The sequence below is a fragment of the Dendropsophus ebraccatus genome, chromosome 4, assembly GCF_027789765.1.
Source record: "Dendropsophus ebraccatus isolate aDenEbr1 chromosome 4, aDenEbr1.pat, whole genome shotgun sequence".
NCBI lineage: Eukaryota > Metazoa > Chordata > Amphibia > Anura > Hylidae > Dendropsophus > Dendropsophus ebraccatus.
Window position 1 is genome coordinate 4,499,791 of NC_091457.1, and position 20,239 is coordinate 4,520,029.

General features: G+C 55.0%; 1 protein-coding gene across 1 annotated transcript; it reads right to left on the reverse strand.

Moving 5' to 3' along the window:
- Positions 1–1,947: 1,947 nt before the first annotated feature.
- On the reverse strand, positions 1,948–10,375 carry TMEM41B (transmembrane protein 41B). Its single transcript, XM_069965025.1, has 7 exons — positions 10,036–10,375; positions 7,158–7,275; positions 6,504–6,632; positions 6,071–6,164; positions 4,912–5,016; positions 4,421–4,559; positions 1,948–4,269 (listed from the first exon to the last, which is right to left on the reverse strand). The coding sequence occupies exons 1-7, from the start codon at positions 10,124–10,126 to the stop codon at positions 4,100–4,102; spliced, it is 846 nt and encodes a 281-aa protein (XP_069821126.1). The 5' UTR covers positions 10,127–10,375; the 3' UTR covers positions 1,948–4,099.
- Between the last annotated feature and the right edge of the window lie 9,864 nt (positions 10,376–20,239).

The window sequence follows — 20,239 nt, forward strand, 5'->3', positions numbered from 1 at the left end:
CTCATCCCCCCTCATACAGACCACCGCTCATCCCCCCCTTATACAGAACGCCGCTCATCCCCCCCCTCATACAGACTGCCGCTCATCCCCCCCCTCATACAGACCGCCGCTAATCCCCCCCCTCATACAGAGTGCCGCTCACCCCCCCCCATACAGATCACCGTTCATCCCCCCCATACGGACTACCGCTCATCCCCCCACATACGGACCGCCGCTCATCCCATTTTACAGACCGCCGCTCATCCACCCCTCATACAGACCACCACTCATCCCCCCCCCCTCATACAGATCACCGTTCATCCCCCCCTTATACAGACCGCCACTCATCCCCCCCTCATACAGAGTGCCGCTCATCCCCCCCCATACAGACCGCCGCTCATCCTCCCACATACGGACAGGTGCTGAGCTCCCCCTCATACAGACCACCGCTCATACCCCCTCATACAGACCGCTGCTCACCCTCCCTTCATACAGAGCGCCACTCATCCCCCACCTCATATAGACCACCGCTCACCCTCCCCTCATACAGACCGCCGCTCATCCCCCCCCCTCATACAGACTAATGGTCATCCGCCCCTCATACAGACCGCCGCTCATCCCCCCCTCATACAGAGCGCCGCTCACCCTCCCCTCATACAGACCGCCGCTCATCCCCCCCTCATACAGAGCGCCGCTCACCCTCCCCTCATACAGACCGCCGCTCCTCCCCCCCCATACAGACTAATGCTCACCCCCCCCTCATACAGACCGCTGCTCACCCTCCCCTCATACAGACCGCTGCTCACCCTCCCCTCATACAGAGCGCCACTCATCCCCCCCCTCATACAGAGCGCCGCTCATCCCCCCCCTCATACAGAGCGCCGCTCATCCCCCCCCTCATACAGACCGCCGCTCAACCCCCCCTCATACAGACTAATGCTCAGCCCCATACAGACTAAGGATATCAGAGGAGGCGCGCTAGCCTCCCATAGACTCCCAGTGTGACACAGAGGCTGGTGACAGGGGCGGATTAACTTTACCATAGGCCCCGGGCTGTTCACCAAGCCTGGGCCCCCCACCCCACTGTAACTATGGCAGCACTAGCCTGGCGTTCATAGTACAGGACAGATAATGTCATGATGTCCTGATTTGTGCAAAATTGCTGCAAAAAACAGTGATTTTTTGCAAATCATGGCGGAAGTGTAGCCAGGAGACAATACACCACTGAAAGTATAAGTCTTTTTGGGTGGTCATGGGCCCCCCAGGAGCTCAGGGCCCCGGGCTGCCGCCCAAAACGCCCCTATTATAATCCACTACTGGCTGGTGAGATTCCTTTAATGCTCATCTCTGCCCCCTCTGGGCGACCACTGCATTGTTCTAGCACTAATACCCTTAGTGACTTTTCTCTCGGCTGGAGCGGAGGAGGCCAATGCTGAGAAGTTACCGGCGGCTGATCCAGAGAAAGGGGAAGAAACAGCCGGAGATGTCCGGGGGAAAGATCCAATCTGTATCCAAAAGCAGCAGATTGTAAGGGAGCACAGGTCCCGGCCTAACACTCGGCCGCTCACTTTCAAGAAGAAATCTAAAAAGAGGAAGCACTCCCCCCGCCCCGGAGCCGTTCTGGCCGCCATCATCCTCGATGACCATTCAGCTGTACAGAACTAATGGCGGCTGCACCAGGTGACAAGATTCATGAGGGAATCAGGTGACGCCTGTCAGCCAATCAGGTGTCAGAATCTGCATACAGGGGGGACTGGGGTGCAAAGGCTGAGAGTCATAGAGCAGGGACTCTCTAGCTGCTGCAGAACTACAACTCCCAGCATGCCCAGACAGCCAACAGCTGGAGAGCTACTGCTTGACTGTACAGGGTAATGACCTGCAGGTGGCAGCAGAGAGGTTTCCTGAGTGATGTCACCGGATAACATGGGGGGAGGGCAGCAGCACTGGAAACGAGAAGAACACAGAGGCTTCTGGGTTTAGCCGATTTATCGATCATTTACACAAAGAAACACGTAAAACAAGACAATAAATGAATGTTGGAGACCCGGCCTGAACACTGATGAATCAAATAGAAAACCTGGCTGAGCCCCGGCGGGACCACAGCCTCACATCCACAGGGAGAGGCAGGTGGTCGGGCAGTGACTGCACATCCACAGGGAGAGGCAGGTGGTCGGGCAGTGACTGCACATCCACAGGGAGAGGCAGGTGGTCGGGCAGTGACTGCACATCCACAGGGAGCTGCAGGCGGTCGGGTAGTGACTGCACATCCACAGGGAGAGGCAGGTGGTCGGGCAGTGACTGCACATCCACAGGGAGCTGCAGGTGGTCGGGCAGTGACTGCACATCCACAGGGAGAGGCAGGTGGTCGGGCAGTGACTGCACATCCACAGGGAGAGGCAGGTGGTCGGGCAGTGACTGCACATCCACAGGGAGCTGCAGGCGGTCGGGCAGTGACTGCACAGCCACAGGGAGCTGCAGGCGGTCGGGCAGTGACTGCACATCCACAGGGAGAGGCAGGCGGTCGGGCAGTGACTGCACATCCACAGGGAGAGGCAGGTGGTCGGGCAGTGACTGCACATCCACAGGGAGAGGCAGGTGGTCGGGCAGTGACTGCACAGCCACAGGGAGCTGCAGGCGGTCGGGCAGTGACTGCACATCCACAGGGAGCTGCAGGTGGTCGGGCAGTGACTGCACATCCACAGGGAGAGGCAGGTGGTCGGGCAGTGACTGCACATCCACAGGGAGAGGCAGGTGGTCGGGCAGTGACTGCACATCCACAGGGAGAGGCAGGTGGTCGGGCAGTGACTGCACATCCACAGGGAGCTGCAGGCGGTCGGGCAGTGACTGCACAGCCACAGGGAGCTGCAGGCGGTCGGGCAGTGACTGCACATCCACAGGGAGAGGCAGGTGGTCGGGCAGTGACTGCACATCCACAGGGAGCTGCAGGCGGTCGGGCAGTGACTGCACATCCACAGGGAGCTGCAGGCGGTCGGGCAGTGACTGCACAGCCACAGGGAGAGGCAGGCGGTCGGGCAGTGACTGCACAGCCACAGGGAGAGGCAGGCGGTCGGGCAGTGACTGCACATCCACAGGGAGAGGCAGGTGGTCGGGCAGTGACTGCACATCCACAGGGAGAGGCAGGCGGTCGGGCAGTGACTGCAAATCCACAGGGAGAGGCAGGCGGTCGGGCAGTGACTGCACAGCCACAGGGAGAGGCAGGCGGTCGGGCAGTGACTGCACAGCCACAGGGAGAGGCAGGCGGTCGGGCAGTGACTGCACATCCACAGGGAGAGGCAGGTGGTCGGGCAGTGACTGCACATCCACAGGGAGAGGCAGGCGGTCGGGCAGTGACTGCAAATCCACAGGGAGAGGCAGGTGGTCGGGCAGTGACTGCACATCCACAGGGAGAGGCAGGCGGTCGGGCAGTGACTGCACATCCACAGGGAGCTGCAGGTGGTCGGGCAGTGACGGCTCGTATAGGTACCACAGTCTTCAAGGGAACTGGGCACCAATCTGCTAGGGGGCGCCACTGTGCTGGAAAAAGAGGGAAGGGAAAGGGGTAATGGCGCCATCTAGAACACCGTATAGCAGAACTACAATTCCCATCATGCCCAGCTAGCCATCACAACACTACAACTACCAGCAGACCCACACAGCTAATTCTTAGTGAGTGCAGACAGCTAGTAAATCATGCTGGGAGTTGCAGTCCCACAGACTGGAGACCACTTCCCCATGGGATATTATTGCTTTAGAAATGACATCATACCCTGTACCATTAGAATGTATTTGGCTGAAGAGCTTACACTCTGAGCGTCGCCCCTGTGCTGCCCAGGGTATCAGTATATCCAGGTGTCCGGGGGGTCATGGAGCAGTACTCCTACTCCGCCATTACTGTAGCAGCCTTCATCTTATGGGGGAGGGGCCTGTTAGGGGGGGGAGGCCAACCGGATGGTTGATCAGATATTAACACTTCGCTCTCTGAAGTTCTCTCCGTCCCCTCCGACACCGGGAGAGGAAAAGTCCAGAATAAAATACAAAGGTCCAGAAGTCCTTCAATCATAAAATTAAATAAGGTTTGGTCTCCCGTCCTGAGATGGCGGCCGGGAAACCGCGAGACAAGTCACTCAAACTTCTTCTTCAGTTTGCTTTGGAAAATGGCCGGAAGGATGGAAAGGACGGCGAGAACCATGAGGACGATGACAGAGTTCCAGGACACCGCCTCCCCCGCCGTGGTCAGCTGATACAGCGTTGTCCCCGCTTTAATGGCGACAAATGAGGGAGGAGCCACTCCTGGAAGACAAAGAGGCGGAGCCTGAGATTACAGGAGTCACATGGCATACACATCACTGATTATACCCCAGAGCTGCGCTCCCTATTCTGCTGAGAGGTGCTGTGCAGTCAGTCCTCCTCTCCTCTGGGGGGGCGCTCTGGCAGTTCTCACCTAGAAAGGTTCCCAGGAAGAAGACTTTGAGGGGGACGTTGATGACGGGGGAGGTGATGTTGATGAACCAGTTTGGCAGGAAGGGCGTGATCCGCAGGAAGATGATGTAATTGATGAGATGATCTCGGTGCCTCTCAACCTGGAGAAATAAGACACAGTCAGTGAGAGAACAAACATCCTCCTCATCCTCCGGAGCAGCGATCACGTTACACATCTGTCTGTGGAGGATTACCTGCAGCCGACACTAGGACGATAACGTTACCCGTAATCTCCTCACTGGGATTAGACTGGGAGCGGACGGCACAGGGAGCGGGGGGCCGGGAGACACTATGGGGGGGGGGGCGGGGGTACGCGGCGGTCCATACCATCTGGTACTTGTAGTTCTTCCCACAGCCAGCGCACAGCCACAGGGTGTCCCCACCAGTACACAGAGCTGGGCAGCACAGGGAACTCTGGACCACCAGGACTAAACCAGGGGGAGGGGCACTCACCTGCTGAGACCACTTCACCGCCTTCTCCGTCAGGTACTTGTAGACCACCGGCCGCCCCACCAGGTAGGACAACAAGTAGCAGAATGAGGCCCCCAGACCGGAGCACTGCAAACAGGGAGGGAAGAGGAAGAGTGAGTGACCACCCTGTACATCACACATACAGCTCTGCTGTGCCGGGGAGTACTCCCATCATCCTCTGTACATCACACATACAGCTCTGCTGTGCCGGGGAGTACTCCCATCATCCTCTGTACATCACACATACAGCTCTGCTGTGCCGGGGAGTACTCCCAGCATCCTCTGTACATCACACATACAGCTCTGCTGTGCCGGGAATACTCCCATCATCCTCTGTACATCACACATACAGCTCTACTGTGCCGGGAATACTCCCATCATCCTCTGTACATCACACATACAGCTCTACTGTGCCGGGGAGTACTCCCATCATCCTCTGTACATCACACATACAGCTCTGCTGTGCCGGGGAGTACTCCCATAATCCTCTGTACATCACACATACAGCTCTGCTGTGCCGGGGAGTACTCCCATCATCCTCTGTACATCACACATACAGCTCTGCTGTGCCGGGAGTATTCCCATCATCCTCTGTACATCACACATACAGCTCTGCTGTGCCGGGGAGTACTCCCATCATCCTCTGTACATCAGACATACAGCTCTGCTGTGCCGGGGAGTACTCCCATCATCCTCTGTACATCACACATACTGCTCTGCTGTGTCGGGGAGTACTCCCATCATCCTCTGTACATCACACATACTGCTGTGCTGTGAGTACTCCCATCATCCTCTGTACATCACACATACAGCTCTGCTGTGCCGGGAGTATTCCCATCATCCTCTGTACATCACACATACTGCTCTGCTGTGCCGGGGAGTACTCCCATCATCCTCTGTACATCACACATACTGCTCTGCTGTGCCGGGGAGTACTCCCATCATCCTCTGTACATCACACATACAGCTCTACTGTGCCGGGAATACTCCCATCATCCTCTGTACATCACACATACAGTTCTGCTGTGCCGGGGAGTACTCCCATCATCCTCTGTACATCACACATACTGCTCTGCTGTGCTGGGAGTACTCCTGTCACCCTCACAGAGGAGAACTGCCCTCTCAGCCCCCTTATACTCACCAGACACACAAGGAAGAGCGCCAAGGGGAAGGGGTAGAGGAACCCGGAGAGGATGCTGAGGAAGATGGAGCCAGGGATGGCGAACGTCTGCAGACTGCCAATCATCATTAAGGAGACAAGTCATGTGACCATATGATGAGCGGGGGGGGGGGGATACTAGGGGTCTCAGTGTGTGCTACACCTCATCATACACTATTCACCCATAATTTCCCAGGAAATCCCTGCAGCCTCCTCCAACAGGACACAGCGCCACATGTGACATAGTGGCAGTACCTGGTATTGCAGCTCTTCTTCACTTCAAAGGGACAAGCTGTAATACCAGGTATGGCCACTCCTGGATGTCTGGCGCTTTGTCTGGCTGCGATCATCTGATGCACGGACCCTCAGCCATGAACATAAAGCTGGTGGGTGGGAGGCGATGTGTGAAGGATACAAGACGTAGGTGGTGAAGTACGCCACCAGCACTTCCACATAGAAGGTGTCCTTGTACTTGGAGAGCACCTGCCCCAGCGCCTTGGCGTCATCCATGTCCCGCGGGATCTTTATCTTCTCTCGCTCATCTCTGCGCAGAGGAAGAAGAAGATTACTGAGAATTCACTGACAAAGGGGGCGGCGGGCGCACCTAGAGTAATGTGCAGGGTATTGTGGGGCATTGGGGGCACTTACTGAGCTGTGGGAGGACGGTGGGGGGCACTTACTGAGCTGTGGGAGGGCGGGGTGGGTGGCACTTACTCACTGAGCTGTAGGAGGGGGGTGGGGGCACTTACTCACTGAGCTGTAGGTGGGGGCACTTACTGAGCTGTAGGGGGGGTTGGGGGCACTTACTCACTGAGCTGTGGGAGGGGGATGGGGGGCACTTACTCGCTGAGCTGTGGGAGGGGGATGGGGGGCACTTACTCGCTGAGCTGTGGGAGGGGGATGGGGGGCACTTACTCGCTGAGCTGTGGGAGGGGGATGGGGGGCACTTACTCGCTGCGCTGGGGGACACTTACTCGCTGAGCTGTGGGAGGGGGATGGGGGGCACTTACTCGCTGCGCTGGGGGACACTTACTCGCTGAGCTGTGGGAGGGGGATGGGGGGCACTTACTCGCTGAGCTGAGGGAAATTCTTGTATACCAGGAACATGATGAAGGCAGCGGAGAAGAATATGGAGACGAGGATGAGGAGCGAGGTCCGGGCTGAGCCGCCCTCTGAGCGCGCCTTCCCTGCAACACAGAAGACAGCGATCAGCTGATCATGCGGAGGACGACTACATAGTCCTGCAGGAAGTGGTGTATTCTCTCCAGTCTTCCAGTGCTTATCAGCTGCTGTATGTCCTGCAGGAAGTGGTGTATTCTCTCCAGTCTTCCAGTGCTTATCAGCTGCTGTATGTCCTGCAGGAAGTGGTGTATTCTCTCCAGTCTGACACAGTGCTCTCTGCTGCCACCTCTGTCCATGTCAGGAACTGTCCAGAGCAGGAGAAGTTTTCTATGGGGATTTGCTGCTGCTCTGGACAGTTCCTGACATGGACAGAGGTGGCAGCAGAGAGCACTGTGTCAGACTGTAGAGCAGTGCTTCTCAAACTGTGAGGCGCCCCCTAGTTGTTGGTGAGGCCCAGCTGGGGAGCCAGTTGTCACAAAAGTAACTATAATCTGCACAGTCCATTTGCTATTGGAAAAAATCTCCATTTTAGTAACATTATTAATTTATTTTGTACTTGCTTTATTAGTATATAGAGCTCGGGAGATGGATGAAAGGCAGTCCTAGCATTACTTTCAGCCTTTAAACCACAACCACAAATTACACCCCCCCCCCCCCCCGCCCGCACACCCATTACACCCTCTTATCGCCACTGACTGTGATGAAACAACAAGTAATAAGGAGATGGAGAGCGGCTTATGTAATCCTGATCCTCTGTGTAACCAGCAGCTGAACCCCAGGAGGCGCTGTGACCTGTCTGTACAGTATACCGGGCACGTGGCTGATCCCAGAGAGTAATAGCCTGGAGTCACTATGGCTGGGCCCTCCTCTCCTGCCCTTTGAGCCGGTGACTACCTGTGATCAGTGAGGGGGTGGAATCAGCCATGGCCGTTCTCTGGGTAATAATTAATTATACTGTGGTGATTGCAGGAATGTGGCTGCCGAGCCGGATCAGCAGGACCAATGCGGGATACAGTGCGACCGCCACAGGGGACAACAGTGCGGGCGACCGCCACAGGGGACGACAGTGCGGGCGACCGCCACAGGGGACGACAGTGCGGGCGACCGCCACAGGGGACGACAGTGCGGGCGACCGCCACAGGGGACGACAGTGCGGGCGACCGCCACAGGGGACGACAGTGCGGGCGACCGCCACAGGGGACGACAGTGCGGGCGACCGCCACAGGGGACGACAGTGCGGGCGAAGCAGCAGATACAGGGATATGGCTTCAATCCTGAGGTTACATCTCCGCACGCAGCTTCTCCGGGTTTCCTCCGGCTTAGGGGTATGGGGGGGGGGGCGTGGTCAGATGCTCTGCGGCCCTAATCATCTCTATGGTGAAGCCTGAACCCATGGATGCAGGAGCAGGACAGTGCAACTCACCACCAGGGGGCAGGACATCCCCCCCCCCAAATCTCACCACCAGGGGGCAGGACATCCCCCCCCCCCCCAAATCTCACCACCAGGTGGCAGGACATCCCCCCCATCTCACCACCAGGGGGCAGGACATCCCCCCCCCCCCATCTCACCACCAGGGGGCAGGACATCCCCCCCCCCCCCTATCTCACCACCAGGGGGCAGGAAATTCCCACCCCACTATCTCACCACCAGGGGGCAGGACATCCCCCCCCCTATCTCACCACCAGGGGGCAGGACATCCCCCCCCCCCCCCATCTCACCACCAGGGGGCAGGACATCCCCCCCCCCATCTCACCACCAGGGGGCAGGACATCCCCCCCCCCCATCTCACCACCAGGGGGCAGGACATCCCCCCCCCATCTCACCACCAGGGGGCAGGACATCCCCACCCCCCTATCTCACCACCAGGGGGCAGGACATCCCCACCCCCCTATCTCACCACCAGGGGGCAGGAAATTCCCACCCCACTATCTCACCACCAGGGGGCAGGACATCCCCCCCCCCATCTCACCACCAGGGGGCAGGACATCCCCCCCCCCCCCATCTCACCACCAGGGGGCAGGACATCCCCCCCCCCCATCTCACCACCAGGGGGCAGGACATCCCCCCCCCCATCTCACCACCAGGGGGCAGGACATCCCCCCCCCATCTCACCACCAGGGGGCAGGACATCCCCCCCCCCCATCTCACCACCAGGGGGCAGGACATCCCCCCCCCCATCTCACCACCAGGGGGCAGGACATCCCCCCCCCCATCTCACCACCAGGGGGCAGGACATCCCCCCCCCCCCATCTCACCACCAGGGGGCAGAACACCCCCCCCCCACCTCACCACCAGGGGGCAGGACATCCCCCCCCCCCCCATCTCACCACCAGGTGGCAGGACATCCCCCCCCCCCCATCTCACCACCAGGGGGCAGGACATCCCCCCCCCATCTCACCACCAGGGGGCAGGACATCCCCCCCCCATCTCACCACCAGGGGGCAGAACACCCCCCCCCCACCTCACCACCAGGGGGCAGGACATCCCCCCCCCCCCCATCTCACCACCAGGTGGCAGGACATCCCCCCCCCCCCATCTCACCACCAGGGGGCAGGACATCCCCCCCCCCCCCCATCTCACCACCAGGGGGCAGGACATCCCCCCCATCTCACCACCAGGGGGCTCCCTGCTATTACTGACAGAAGATACAGGTAATATACAGAGGTGGGGGGAGGGGCTGACCCATGTTCCTCTGTTACTCCTCTAGCTATGACGTCACTGAGGGGCTGATATCACACCGGTAATATTACTCTGTGTGGGGGGTGATTATTGCCCAGCTCTGACGTCACGGCCATGGATTATACATATATATATTATCTCTCACCCTGGATCAGCTTCTCCCGCTCCTCCTCCCGGCCGCTCTCCGATCTCTGCTCCGCCGTGGTGGCGGCTGCTGCGCTCCGAGGCCTGGCCATGACCGCTCCCGGCACCCGGCGAGGACTCCGCGATGTGACAGCCACCACTTCCGCCTGCACCGGGAGCAGCTACCGCGCATGCGCCACGGTCACCATGGTAACACCAAGAAAGCCGGATGTCCGGGTCACGCTTTGTACACGGCCACGCCTCTCTGTCTCAAAGGGCGGGACTCTGTGGTTCTGTTAGCGTGAGTCGCCTTGTCCCGTGTGAAGCGGCACCACAGCGGAGCAAGGGAGAAGTGCAGCGGGCTGAAGCTGCTAACGGGACCACTGGTTAACGACCAATCACCGCACAGTTTACAGCAGATGAAATACATCATCGGCCAATCACCGCACAGCTTACAGGAGATGAAATACCTCATCGACCAATCACCGCACAGCTTACAGGAGATGAAATACCTCATCGACCAATCACCGCACATCTTACAGGAGATGAAATACATCATCGACCAATCACCGCACAGCCTACAGGAGATGAACTACAATTACCGCCCAGCTTTTAGGGATGAAATAAAAGCTGCGCTGTGATTGGTTGATGCTCACACGCCTGTGGCAAGACTCCCATCATGCCCTTGGGGACGCTGAGCCTTCTCTGGGGCCCGCCCCGCTCTCACAGCTGAGGGTTTGTTACAGTTGTAGCAGCAGCACAAACAAATCTTTACTACAATGTATCAGCGCAGGATTAACCCCTGGACACACATGGCGGGAAACATTTGCTGTTTAGTCCTGGGTGGGAGATAGATTGGAAGCATGCTGGGAGTTGTAGTGCTGCACAGGCCGGAGAGTGATAGATTGGAGGCATGCTGGGAGTTGTAGTGCTGCACAGGTCGGAGAGTGATAGATTGGAGGCGTGCTGGGAGTTGTAGTGCTGCACAGGCCGGAGAGTGATAGATTGGAGGTGTGCTGGGAGTTGTAGTGCTGCACAGGCCGGAGATTGTAGCAACACTGTAGTGTCCAGAAACAGAAGGAGCAGGATGAGCATCAGGTCAAGAGACAAGAATCCTGTGTTTTTGTTTTTTCCCCCGGACCCCATAGCCCTGTGACGTGTCCCTTCATCTCTGCGGGGCCCCAGACATGTCCTGTGTGATCTGCGGGGCCCCAGACATGTCCTGTGTGATCTGCGGGGCCCCAGACATGTCCTGTGTGATCTGCGGGGCCCCATACATGTCCTGTGTGATCTGCGGGGCCCCATACATGTCCTGTGTGATCTGCGGGGCCCCATACATGCCCTGTGTGATCTGCGGGGCCCCATACATGCCCTGTGTGATCTGCGGGGCCCCATACATGTCATGTGTTCTTTTCTATCATAGACAGCAGGAAGCTTTGCAGCAGTTTGCCGTACAGCAGCTCTTCTGTGTGGGCTTCAGCAGAATAGTGAGTGCAGCTCTGGAGTACACAGCTAATAATTGCTGAAAGTCTGCAATGTGTGAGGCCATCATTATCGTCACTATCACTCCCATCAGCTGCAGGACTCCTATTCCTCATCAGGCTGTCGGGTTAGGCTGGGAGTTGTAGTTATCCCTGGACAGCGGGTTTCTGGCATCAGAGCGTTAGTAGTACAGGCGGCGACATCACACTACAATTCCAGCTGCACAGCCATATATATATAGAGAGAGAGAGAGAGAGAGAGAGAGAGAGAGCAGAGACTAAATATATCCCAGAGAGAGAGCAGTGCTGATCACCCTCCGTCCCCTCCTCCTCACCCACATCCCTGCTGCACCCCCCCCCCTCACCCGCATCCCTGCTGCACCCCCCCCTCCTCACCCGCATCCCTGCTGCAGCCCCCCCTCCTCACCCACATCCCTGCTGCACCCCCCCCCCTCCTCACCCACATCCCTGCTGCACCCCCCCCCCCCCTCCTCACCCACATCCCTGCTGCACCCACCCTTCTCACCCAGGATTACATTCATGCAGCAGGAGCTGAGGATGAGCAGCCATACCCGTCCTGTCCACATGGGGGCGCACAGGACATTGCCTTGTATAGTGATGTACAGTCATGGCCAAAAGTTATAGAGAATGACACAAATCTTATATTTTCCCATGATCCCCTGCCCTCTGGTTTTTATGTGTTTGTCAGATATTTTTATCACATACAGAAATATAATTGCACCATATTATCAGTAACAGAAGATTATACTGACAGGTAGATGAGTTACTGCAGCAAGTCTATAATATTTGCAGTGTTTCGCCTACTTCTTCAGGACCTCTGCAATTCTCCCCGGCTGCTCTCATACAACTTCTAGACCAAATCCTGACTGATAGCCGTCCATTCCTGCACAATCCATGCTTGCATTTTGTCAGAATTTGTTGGTTTTTGTTTGTCTACCCGTCTCTTGATGACTGACCACAAGTTCTCAATGGGATTAAGATCTGGGGAGTTTCCAGGCCATGGACCTAAAATCTCTATGTTTTATTCCCTGAACCATTTAGTTATCACCTTTTGCTGTAACCGGATGGGTTCATTTCAGAATATTAAAGTGTCTTATTCATGAGATAGGAAGGAATATAGTGTTTTCATGTCTTATTTGTATCTATCTATCTCCTATCTATCTATCTCCTATCTATCTATCTCCTATCTATCTATCTTAGCTGGCTGTGTAAGTGGGATTGGTTTGTATTTAGCTATGTGCATGGGAATAGGTAGATGTATTGTTATGTCAACTGTTCGGCCATAAACCTCCCCAGTAGTGTCAACATTGGAGGACACAGTTGTTGTTATTGTCCAAATGCATGTAGCTGTAATTGTACAACCACATTTTGCTTGGTAAGCATGTACAAGGCCGGGGAAACTTCCATTCATGGTCATCAGTGGTCTACATAGACATTTCTGGAAGCACATCACCCCCCACCCAAACTTGCTATTAAAGCTGGGGGTATGTAGCTTCTAGTCAGCCTCAGCTGGGACCATGAAGGGAAGGTGCCCAGCACCCTGTCATCGAGCGAGATGGGTGTATATTAGTGCATAATATACAATGGGGCTCCCCATTTCATTGTGGAAGGAACAACCATGCATCTGTAACTACAGCTAAGTATTGTTTTCTGTAATAAATCTCTTCTTTTTTCTATAATTCTGTGAGGTTATAGCCTTCTCAGACTATTATCAAAAGCAACCGATTACATTTGCTTTATGGCAAGGTGCTCCATCATGCTGGAAAAGGCATTGTTGGTGGCCAAACTGCTCTTGGACGGTTGGGAGAAGTTGCTCTTGGAGGACGTTCTGGTCCCATTCTTTATGGCTGTGTTTTTAGGCAAGACTGTGAGAGAGCCGATTCCCTTGGCTGAGAGGCAACCCCACACATGAATGGTTTCAGGAAGCCGGTTACAGTCGGCATGAGACAAGACTGGTGGTAGCGCTCACCTCGTCTTCTCCCAATAAGCTGTTTTCCAGATGTCCCAAACAATCGCAAAGGGGATTCATCAGAGACAATGACTTTCCCCCAGTCCTCAGCAGTCCACTCCCTGGACCTTTCCCCCAGTCCTCAGCAGTCCGCTCCCTGGACCTTTCCCCCAGTCCTCAGCAGTCCGCTCCCTGGACCTTTCCCCCAGTCCTCAGCAGTCCGCTCCCTGGACCTTTCCCCCAGTCCTCAGCAGTCCGCTCCCTGGACCTTTCCCCCAGTCCTCAGCAGTCCTCTCCCTGGACCTTTCCCCCAATCCTCAGCAGTCCTCTCCCTGGACCTTTCCCCGGGCCTCAGCAGTCCACTCCCTGGACCTTTCCCCCAGTCCTCAGCAGTCCACTCCCTGGACCTTTCCCCCAGTCCTCAGCAGTCCACTCCCTGGACCTTTCCCCCAGTCCTCAGCAGTCCACTCCCTGGACCTTTCCCCCAGTCCTCAGCAGTCCGCTCCCTGGACCTTTCCCCCAGTCCTCAGCAGTCCACTCCCTGGACCTTTCCCCCAGTCCTCAGCAGTCCACTCCCTGGACCTTTCCCCCAGTCCTCAGCAGTCCACTCCCTGGACCTTTCCCCCAGTCCTCAGCAGTCCACTCCCTGGACCTTTCCCCCAATCCTCAGCAGTCCTCTCCCTGGACCTTTCCCCCAATCCTCAGCAGTCCTCTCCCTGGACCTTTCCCCCAGTCCTCAGCAGTCCACTCCCTGGACCTTTCCCCCAGTCCTCAGCAGTCCTCTCCCTGGACCTTTCCCCCAGTCCTCAGCAGTCCACTCCCTGGACCTTTCCCCCAGTCCTCAGCAGTCCACTCCCTGGACCTTTCCCCCAGTCCTCAGCAGTCCACTCCCTGGACCTTTCCCCCAGTCCTCAGCAGTCCACTCCCTGGACCTTTCCCCCAGTCCTCAGCAGTCCACTCCCTGGACCTTTCCCCCAGTCCTCAGCAGTCCACTCCCTGGACCTTTCCCCCAGTCCTCAGCAGTCCACTCCCTGGACCTTTCCCCCAGTCCTCAGCAGTCCACTCCCTGGACCTTTCCCCCAGTCCTCAGCTGTCCACTCCCTGGACCTTTCCCCCAGTCTCAAGCAGTCCTCTCCCTGGACCTTTCCCCCAGTCCTCAGCAGTCCACTCCCTGGACCTTTCCCCCAGTCCTCAGCAGTCCACTCCCTGGACCTTTCCCCCAGTCCTCAGCAGTCCGCTCCCTGGACCTTTCCCCCAGTCCTCAGCAGTCCTCTCCCTGTACCTTTCCCCCAGTCCTCAGCAGTCCGCTCCCTGGACCTCTTCCCCAGTCCTCAGCAGTCCGCTCCCTGGACCTCTTCCCCAGTCCTCAGCAGTCCACTCCCTGGACCTTTCCCCCAGTCCTCAGCAGTCCGCTCCCTGGACCTTTTGCAGAATATCAGTCTGTCCCTGATGTTTTTCTGGAGAGAAGTGGCTTCTTTGCTGCCCTCCTTGAGACCAGGCCTTGCTCCAAGAGTCTCCGCAGTCTCACAGTGCACAGTGCAGATGCCCTCACACCTGCCTGCTGCCATTCCTGAGCAAGCTCTGCACTGCTGGTAGTCCTATCCCGCAGCTGAAACACGGTCCTGGCGCCCTGGAGCCTTTTTGGCAACAATGGAACCTCTCTTCTTGAAGTTCTTGATTATGCGATAGATTGTTGACTGAGGTGCAATCTTTCTAGCTGCGATACTCTTCCCTGTTCGGCCATTTTTGTGCAGTGCAATGATGACTGCACGTGTTTCTTTAGAGATAACCATGGTTAACAGAAGAGAAACAATGATGCCAAGCACCAGCCTCCTTTTAAAGTGTCCAGTGGTGTCATTCTTACTTAATCATGACAGATTGTTCTCCAGCCCTGTCCTCATCAACACCCACACCTGTGTTACTGGAGCAATCACTGAAAGTATATGCAAATTGCCATTTTAAAAACGAAAGCAGAAGACTTGTAAAAATTAATATTTGTATCATTCTCAAAACTTTTGGCCATGACTGTAGACTCTCACCTCCCAGCTTCTCAGATGGCCAAAGTGGGAAACAAGGAAATTATTACAGACATTTCTATACTTATTGATAAAGGAAGCATCACACATACAGGATCTGCTGCAGGTTGATGCGTTTAGTTACATTGATATCTGTAAATAAATAATAATAATAATAATTAATAATAATAATAATAATAATGATTGCATCAATCTTCAGCAGATCCTGGATGTGTGATGCATCCATAGTCCCAGTCACACATCAGTAACCCTCTATGTATTTAACATTTAAGGGAAAAGAGGGGCGGGGGGGGGGAGAATAGAGGGACGTGTAAGGGGCGGGGACAGAAGGACGTGTAAGGGGGGGAGGAGAAACGTGTAAGGGGGGGACGGAGAGACGTGTAAGGGGGACAGAAGGACGTGTAATGGGGACAGGGACATGTAATGAGGACGGAGGGACGCGTAAGGGGAGGGACGTGTAATGGGGTCAGAGGGAAGTGTAGGGGGGGACAGAGGGACGTGCAATGGGGACAGAAGGATGTGTAAGGGGGGGGACAGAGGGATGTGTAAGGGGGGGACAGAGAGATGTATAAGGGGGGGGGGCAGAGGGATGTGTAAGGGGGGGGACAGAGGGATGTGTAAGGGGGGGACAGAGAGATGTATAAGGGGGGGGGCAGAGGGATGTGTAAGGGGGGGGACAGAGAGAAGTATAAGGGGGGGGCAGAGGGATGTGTAAGGGGGGGGACAGAGGGATGTGTAAGGGGGGGACAGAGAGATGTATAAGGGGGGGGCAGAGGGATGTGTAAGGGGGGGGACAGAGGGATGTGCAGGGGCGGGCTGGGCCGGGGGGCAGGGGGGCATATGCCCCCTGGGCCGGTCTTCCCCCAGTTGTCAGGGCCGCATGGCTGCTGACAGCTGGCTGGAGTCCTCAGTGCCTCCCCTGCTTACAGCCCCGCCCTCTTCTGTCATATTTACCTGTGGCTGTGGATCCGGACTGTGATGGAAGCGGCCGCTGAAGCCCCGCCCCCTCCATGACGTTAAGCCCCGCCTCCTTTATGGCCATTATGCTTTCTATAAGCCTATGAGGCTTATGGTAAAAAGCAAACTGCTGTAGGCAGTATCTTCCTCCGGCCACCAGAGGCCGCTCTCTCCTCCCAGCTGGTTCTCCTGTGTCTGGGCTAGAAGAGCCTGAAGACCGAGAAGATGGTGTCTGCAGGAAGCCAGGTACCTACACAGGAGGACATAGGGCAGGGGTAGGGAACCAACCAAGGCCCTCCAGATGTTGCAAAACTACAACTCCCATCATACCTGGGCAGCCATAGGCTTACCATAGATGATGGGAGTTGTCGTTTTGCAACAGCTGAAGAGCCAAGGTTCCCTATTCCTGACATAGAGGATACATATATACAGGAGGATACATATATACAGGAGACCTACACAGGAGGATACATATATACAGGAGACCTACACAGGAGGATACATATATACAGGAGGAGACATACAGAGGAGTATATAGAGGATACATATATACAAGAGGAGACATACAGAGGAGTATATAGAGGATACATATATACAGGAGGAGACATACAGAGGAGTATATAGAGGATACATATATACAAGAGGAGACATACACAGCAGTACATAGAGGATACATATATACAGGAGGAGACATACAGAGGAGTATATAGAGGATACATATATACAAGAGGAGACATACACAGCAGTACATAGAGGATACATATATACAGGAGGAGACATACAGAGGAGTATATAGAGGATACATATATACAAGAGGAGACATACACAGGAGTATATAGAGGATACATATATACAGGAGGAGACATATATACAAGGGTACATAGAGGATACATATATACAGGAGGAGACATACAGAGGAGTATATAGAGGATACATATATACAGGAGGAGACATACATACAAGGGTACATAGAGGATACATATATACAGGAGGAGACATACACAGCAGTACATAGAGGATACATATATACAGGAGGAGACATACAGAGGAGTATATAGAGGATACATATATACAAGAGGAGACATACACAGCAGTACATAGAGGATACATACAGAGGAGTATATAGAGGATACATATATACAGGAGGAGACATACACAGCAGTACATAGAGGATACATATATACAGGAGGAGACATACAGAGGAGTATATAGAGGATACATATATACAGGAGGAGACATACACAGCAGTACATAGAGGATACATATATACAGGAGGAGACATACAGAGGAGTATATAGAGGATACATATATACAAGAGGAGACATACACAGCGGGTACATAGAGGATACATATATACAGGAGGAGACATACAGAGGAGTATATAGAGGATACATATATACAGGAGGAGACATACAGAGGAGTACATAGAGGAGACATATATACTGGAGGAGACATATATACAAGGGTACATAGAGGATACATATATACAGGAGGAGACGTACAGAGGAGTATATAGAGGAGACATATATACAGGGGTACATAGAGACATAGAGTATACATATATACAGGAGGAGACATACAGAGGAGTTAGGGCTGGGCGATTAATCAAATAAATTTGCCCAGAAGGTTATAATCGATTTCGATTAAAATCATAAATTAAATTTTCACAAAAAATCTCTGCAGGCAGAGCAGCGTAGAGTGACGGGTTGGCGGCTGGGCTGGAGTTGCAGGTCAAGCAGGCGGCGCGGAGGTGAGGTGCATGGCGGGCGGCGGTGCGTGGAGTGTCGCGCCGGAGGTGAGGTGCAGGGCAGTCGGGCAGTCCGCCTAACAGAGCCGCAACTGACCTGCCCCAGCTATACATATCACGTCCAGTTCCCCTCCCGGCCACACGTGCAGGTCCCTGGTCTCTGGAGGAGGCTGCAGGGACTGTAGTGGTGATAGCGTCGCTTCAGGTCCTGGAGCTGAACAGCGGGATCTGCATCCCCGATCCCGCTGTACAGCTCCAGTAATGGCAGTGACGCTATCACCACTACAGTCCCTGCGGCCAGGGCCGTATTTACCACTAGGCACCCGTGGTCCGATGCCTAGGGCAGCACCTTGCAGGGGGGCAGCACCAGGGAGCAGGGGGACAGAAAAAACTAATTCTTTTGTTTTTATTTTTTTAGTTTACCTCCTCCCTTTCAGACTTGCCAGTAAATCTGGTGTCTTTTCCAGGGGGGTGGGGGGTATGGTGGTATTGGTCAGGTCTGGTATCGCCAATAGGTGCGTGAAGATGGGGCGTCTTCAGGTTTAGTGCCTAGGGCAGCAGAAGCTGTTAATACAGCCCTGCCTGCGGCCTCCTCCAGAGACCGGGGACCTGCACGTGTGGCCGGGAGGGGAACCTGTGTGTCGGGGTGAGAGGAGGAGGGATATGTGCACTCCTGCCCCAATCACGCCCAGCTGCCCCAGTTTCCCCCAGTATGCCCCTGTCACCTCTCATTTATACCTTTATTACTACTACACCCCTCATCTTTACCTGTACTACTACTACTACACCCCTCATCTATACCTGTACTACTACAGCCCACATCTATACCTGTACTACTAATTCCCCTCATCTTTACTACTAATACACCCCTCATCTTTACCTGTACTACTACTAATCCCCCTCATCTGTATTACTAATACACCCCATATCTATACCTGTACTACCTCACCCTTCATCTTTACCTCTACTACTACTACTAATTCCCCTCATCTGTATTACTAATACACCCCATATCTATATCTGTACTACTACACCCCTTATCCACTATACCTCCACTACTACACTCTACCTAGATGGAGGCACCATGTGTCCCGCTATCCCCACCCCCACCCCCTCGCTTATCCCGGAAATGCCCCTGCCTGCATGTGTCCCTGCTACATAGAGGATACATATATACAGCAGTACATAGAGGATACATATATACAGGGGGAGGCATATATACAGTAGTACATAGAGGATACATATATATACAAGAGTACATAGAGGAGACATATTTTTTAGGAGTACATAGAGGAGACATATATACAGAAGTACATCGAGTGATATAAACTATTGTAAAAATACAGTAACCCCAGCTCTCCAGCATCTTATACTCAGTATGATAGAGGTCACCCAGCTTTCCTAGCATCTGTCTATGGGACCGTTTTGTGTCATCACTGAGCCGCCCAATAGACTTATACAGGAAAGTGAGTTCTGACCCTTTCACAGGGCACAGTAGGATATTTGGTCACCAATGACTGGAAGGACCGAAGATGTTATAGGTAAGAGGTTAGAGGCCAGAGTGGTCCTTTAAGGATGGGCTGCCAGCCTGCTACTCATGGGCCAGTGCTGTGTACTTGCCCCCCGGGCTAAAATTTGCCAGCCAGCCCCTGGGGATGTGTAAGGGGGGTCAGAGGGACGTGTAAGGGGGATATATAATGGGGTCAGAGGGACGTGTAAGGGGGATATATAATGGGGTCAGAGGGACGTGTAAGGGGGATGTATAATGGGGTCAGAGGGACGTGTAAGGGGGATGTATAATGGGGTCAGAGGGACGTGTAAGGGGGATATAGAATGGGGTCAGAGGGACGTGTAAGGGGGGACAGAGGGCCGAGCAATGGGGACAGAGGGATGTGTAAGGGGGGGGGCAGAGGGATGTGTAAGGGGGGGGGCAGAGGGATGTGTAAGGGGGGGGACAGAGGGATGTGTAAGGGGGGGGGCAGAGGGAAGTGTAAGGGGGACAGAGGGGTGTGGGGTCCCCAGAAGAGGGACACCGG

Bases quoted from the DNA above. Each gene is read 5' to 3' on its own strand.
- TMEM41B (XM_069965025.1), bottom strand. From the start codon at position 10,126: ATGGCCAGGCCTCGGAGCGCAGCAGCCGCCACCACGGCGGAGCAGAGA. The intron at 6,633-7,157 runs GTAAGTGCCCCC...TCCTCTGCGCAG, and splicing joins AATTTCCCTCAGCTCAGCGA to AGATGAGCGAGAGAAGATAA. The intron at 6,165-6,503 runs GTATCCTTCACA...GATGATTGGCAG, and splicing joins TACTTCACCACCTACGTCTT to TCTGCAGACGTTCGCCATCC.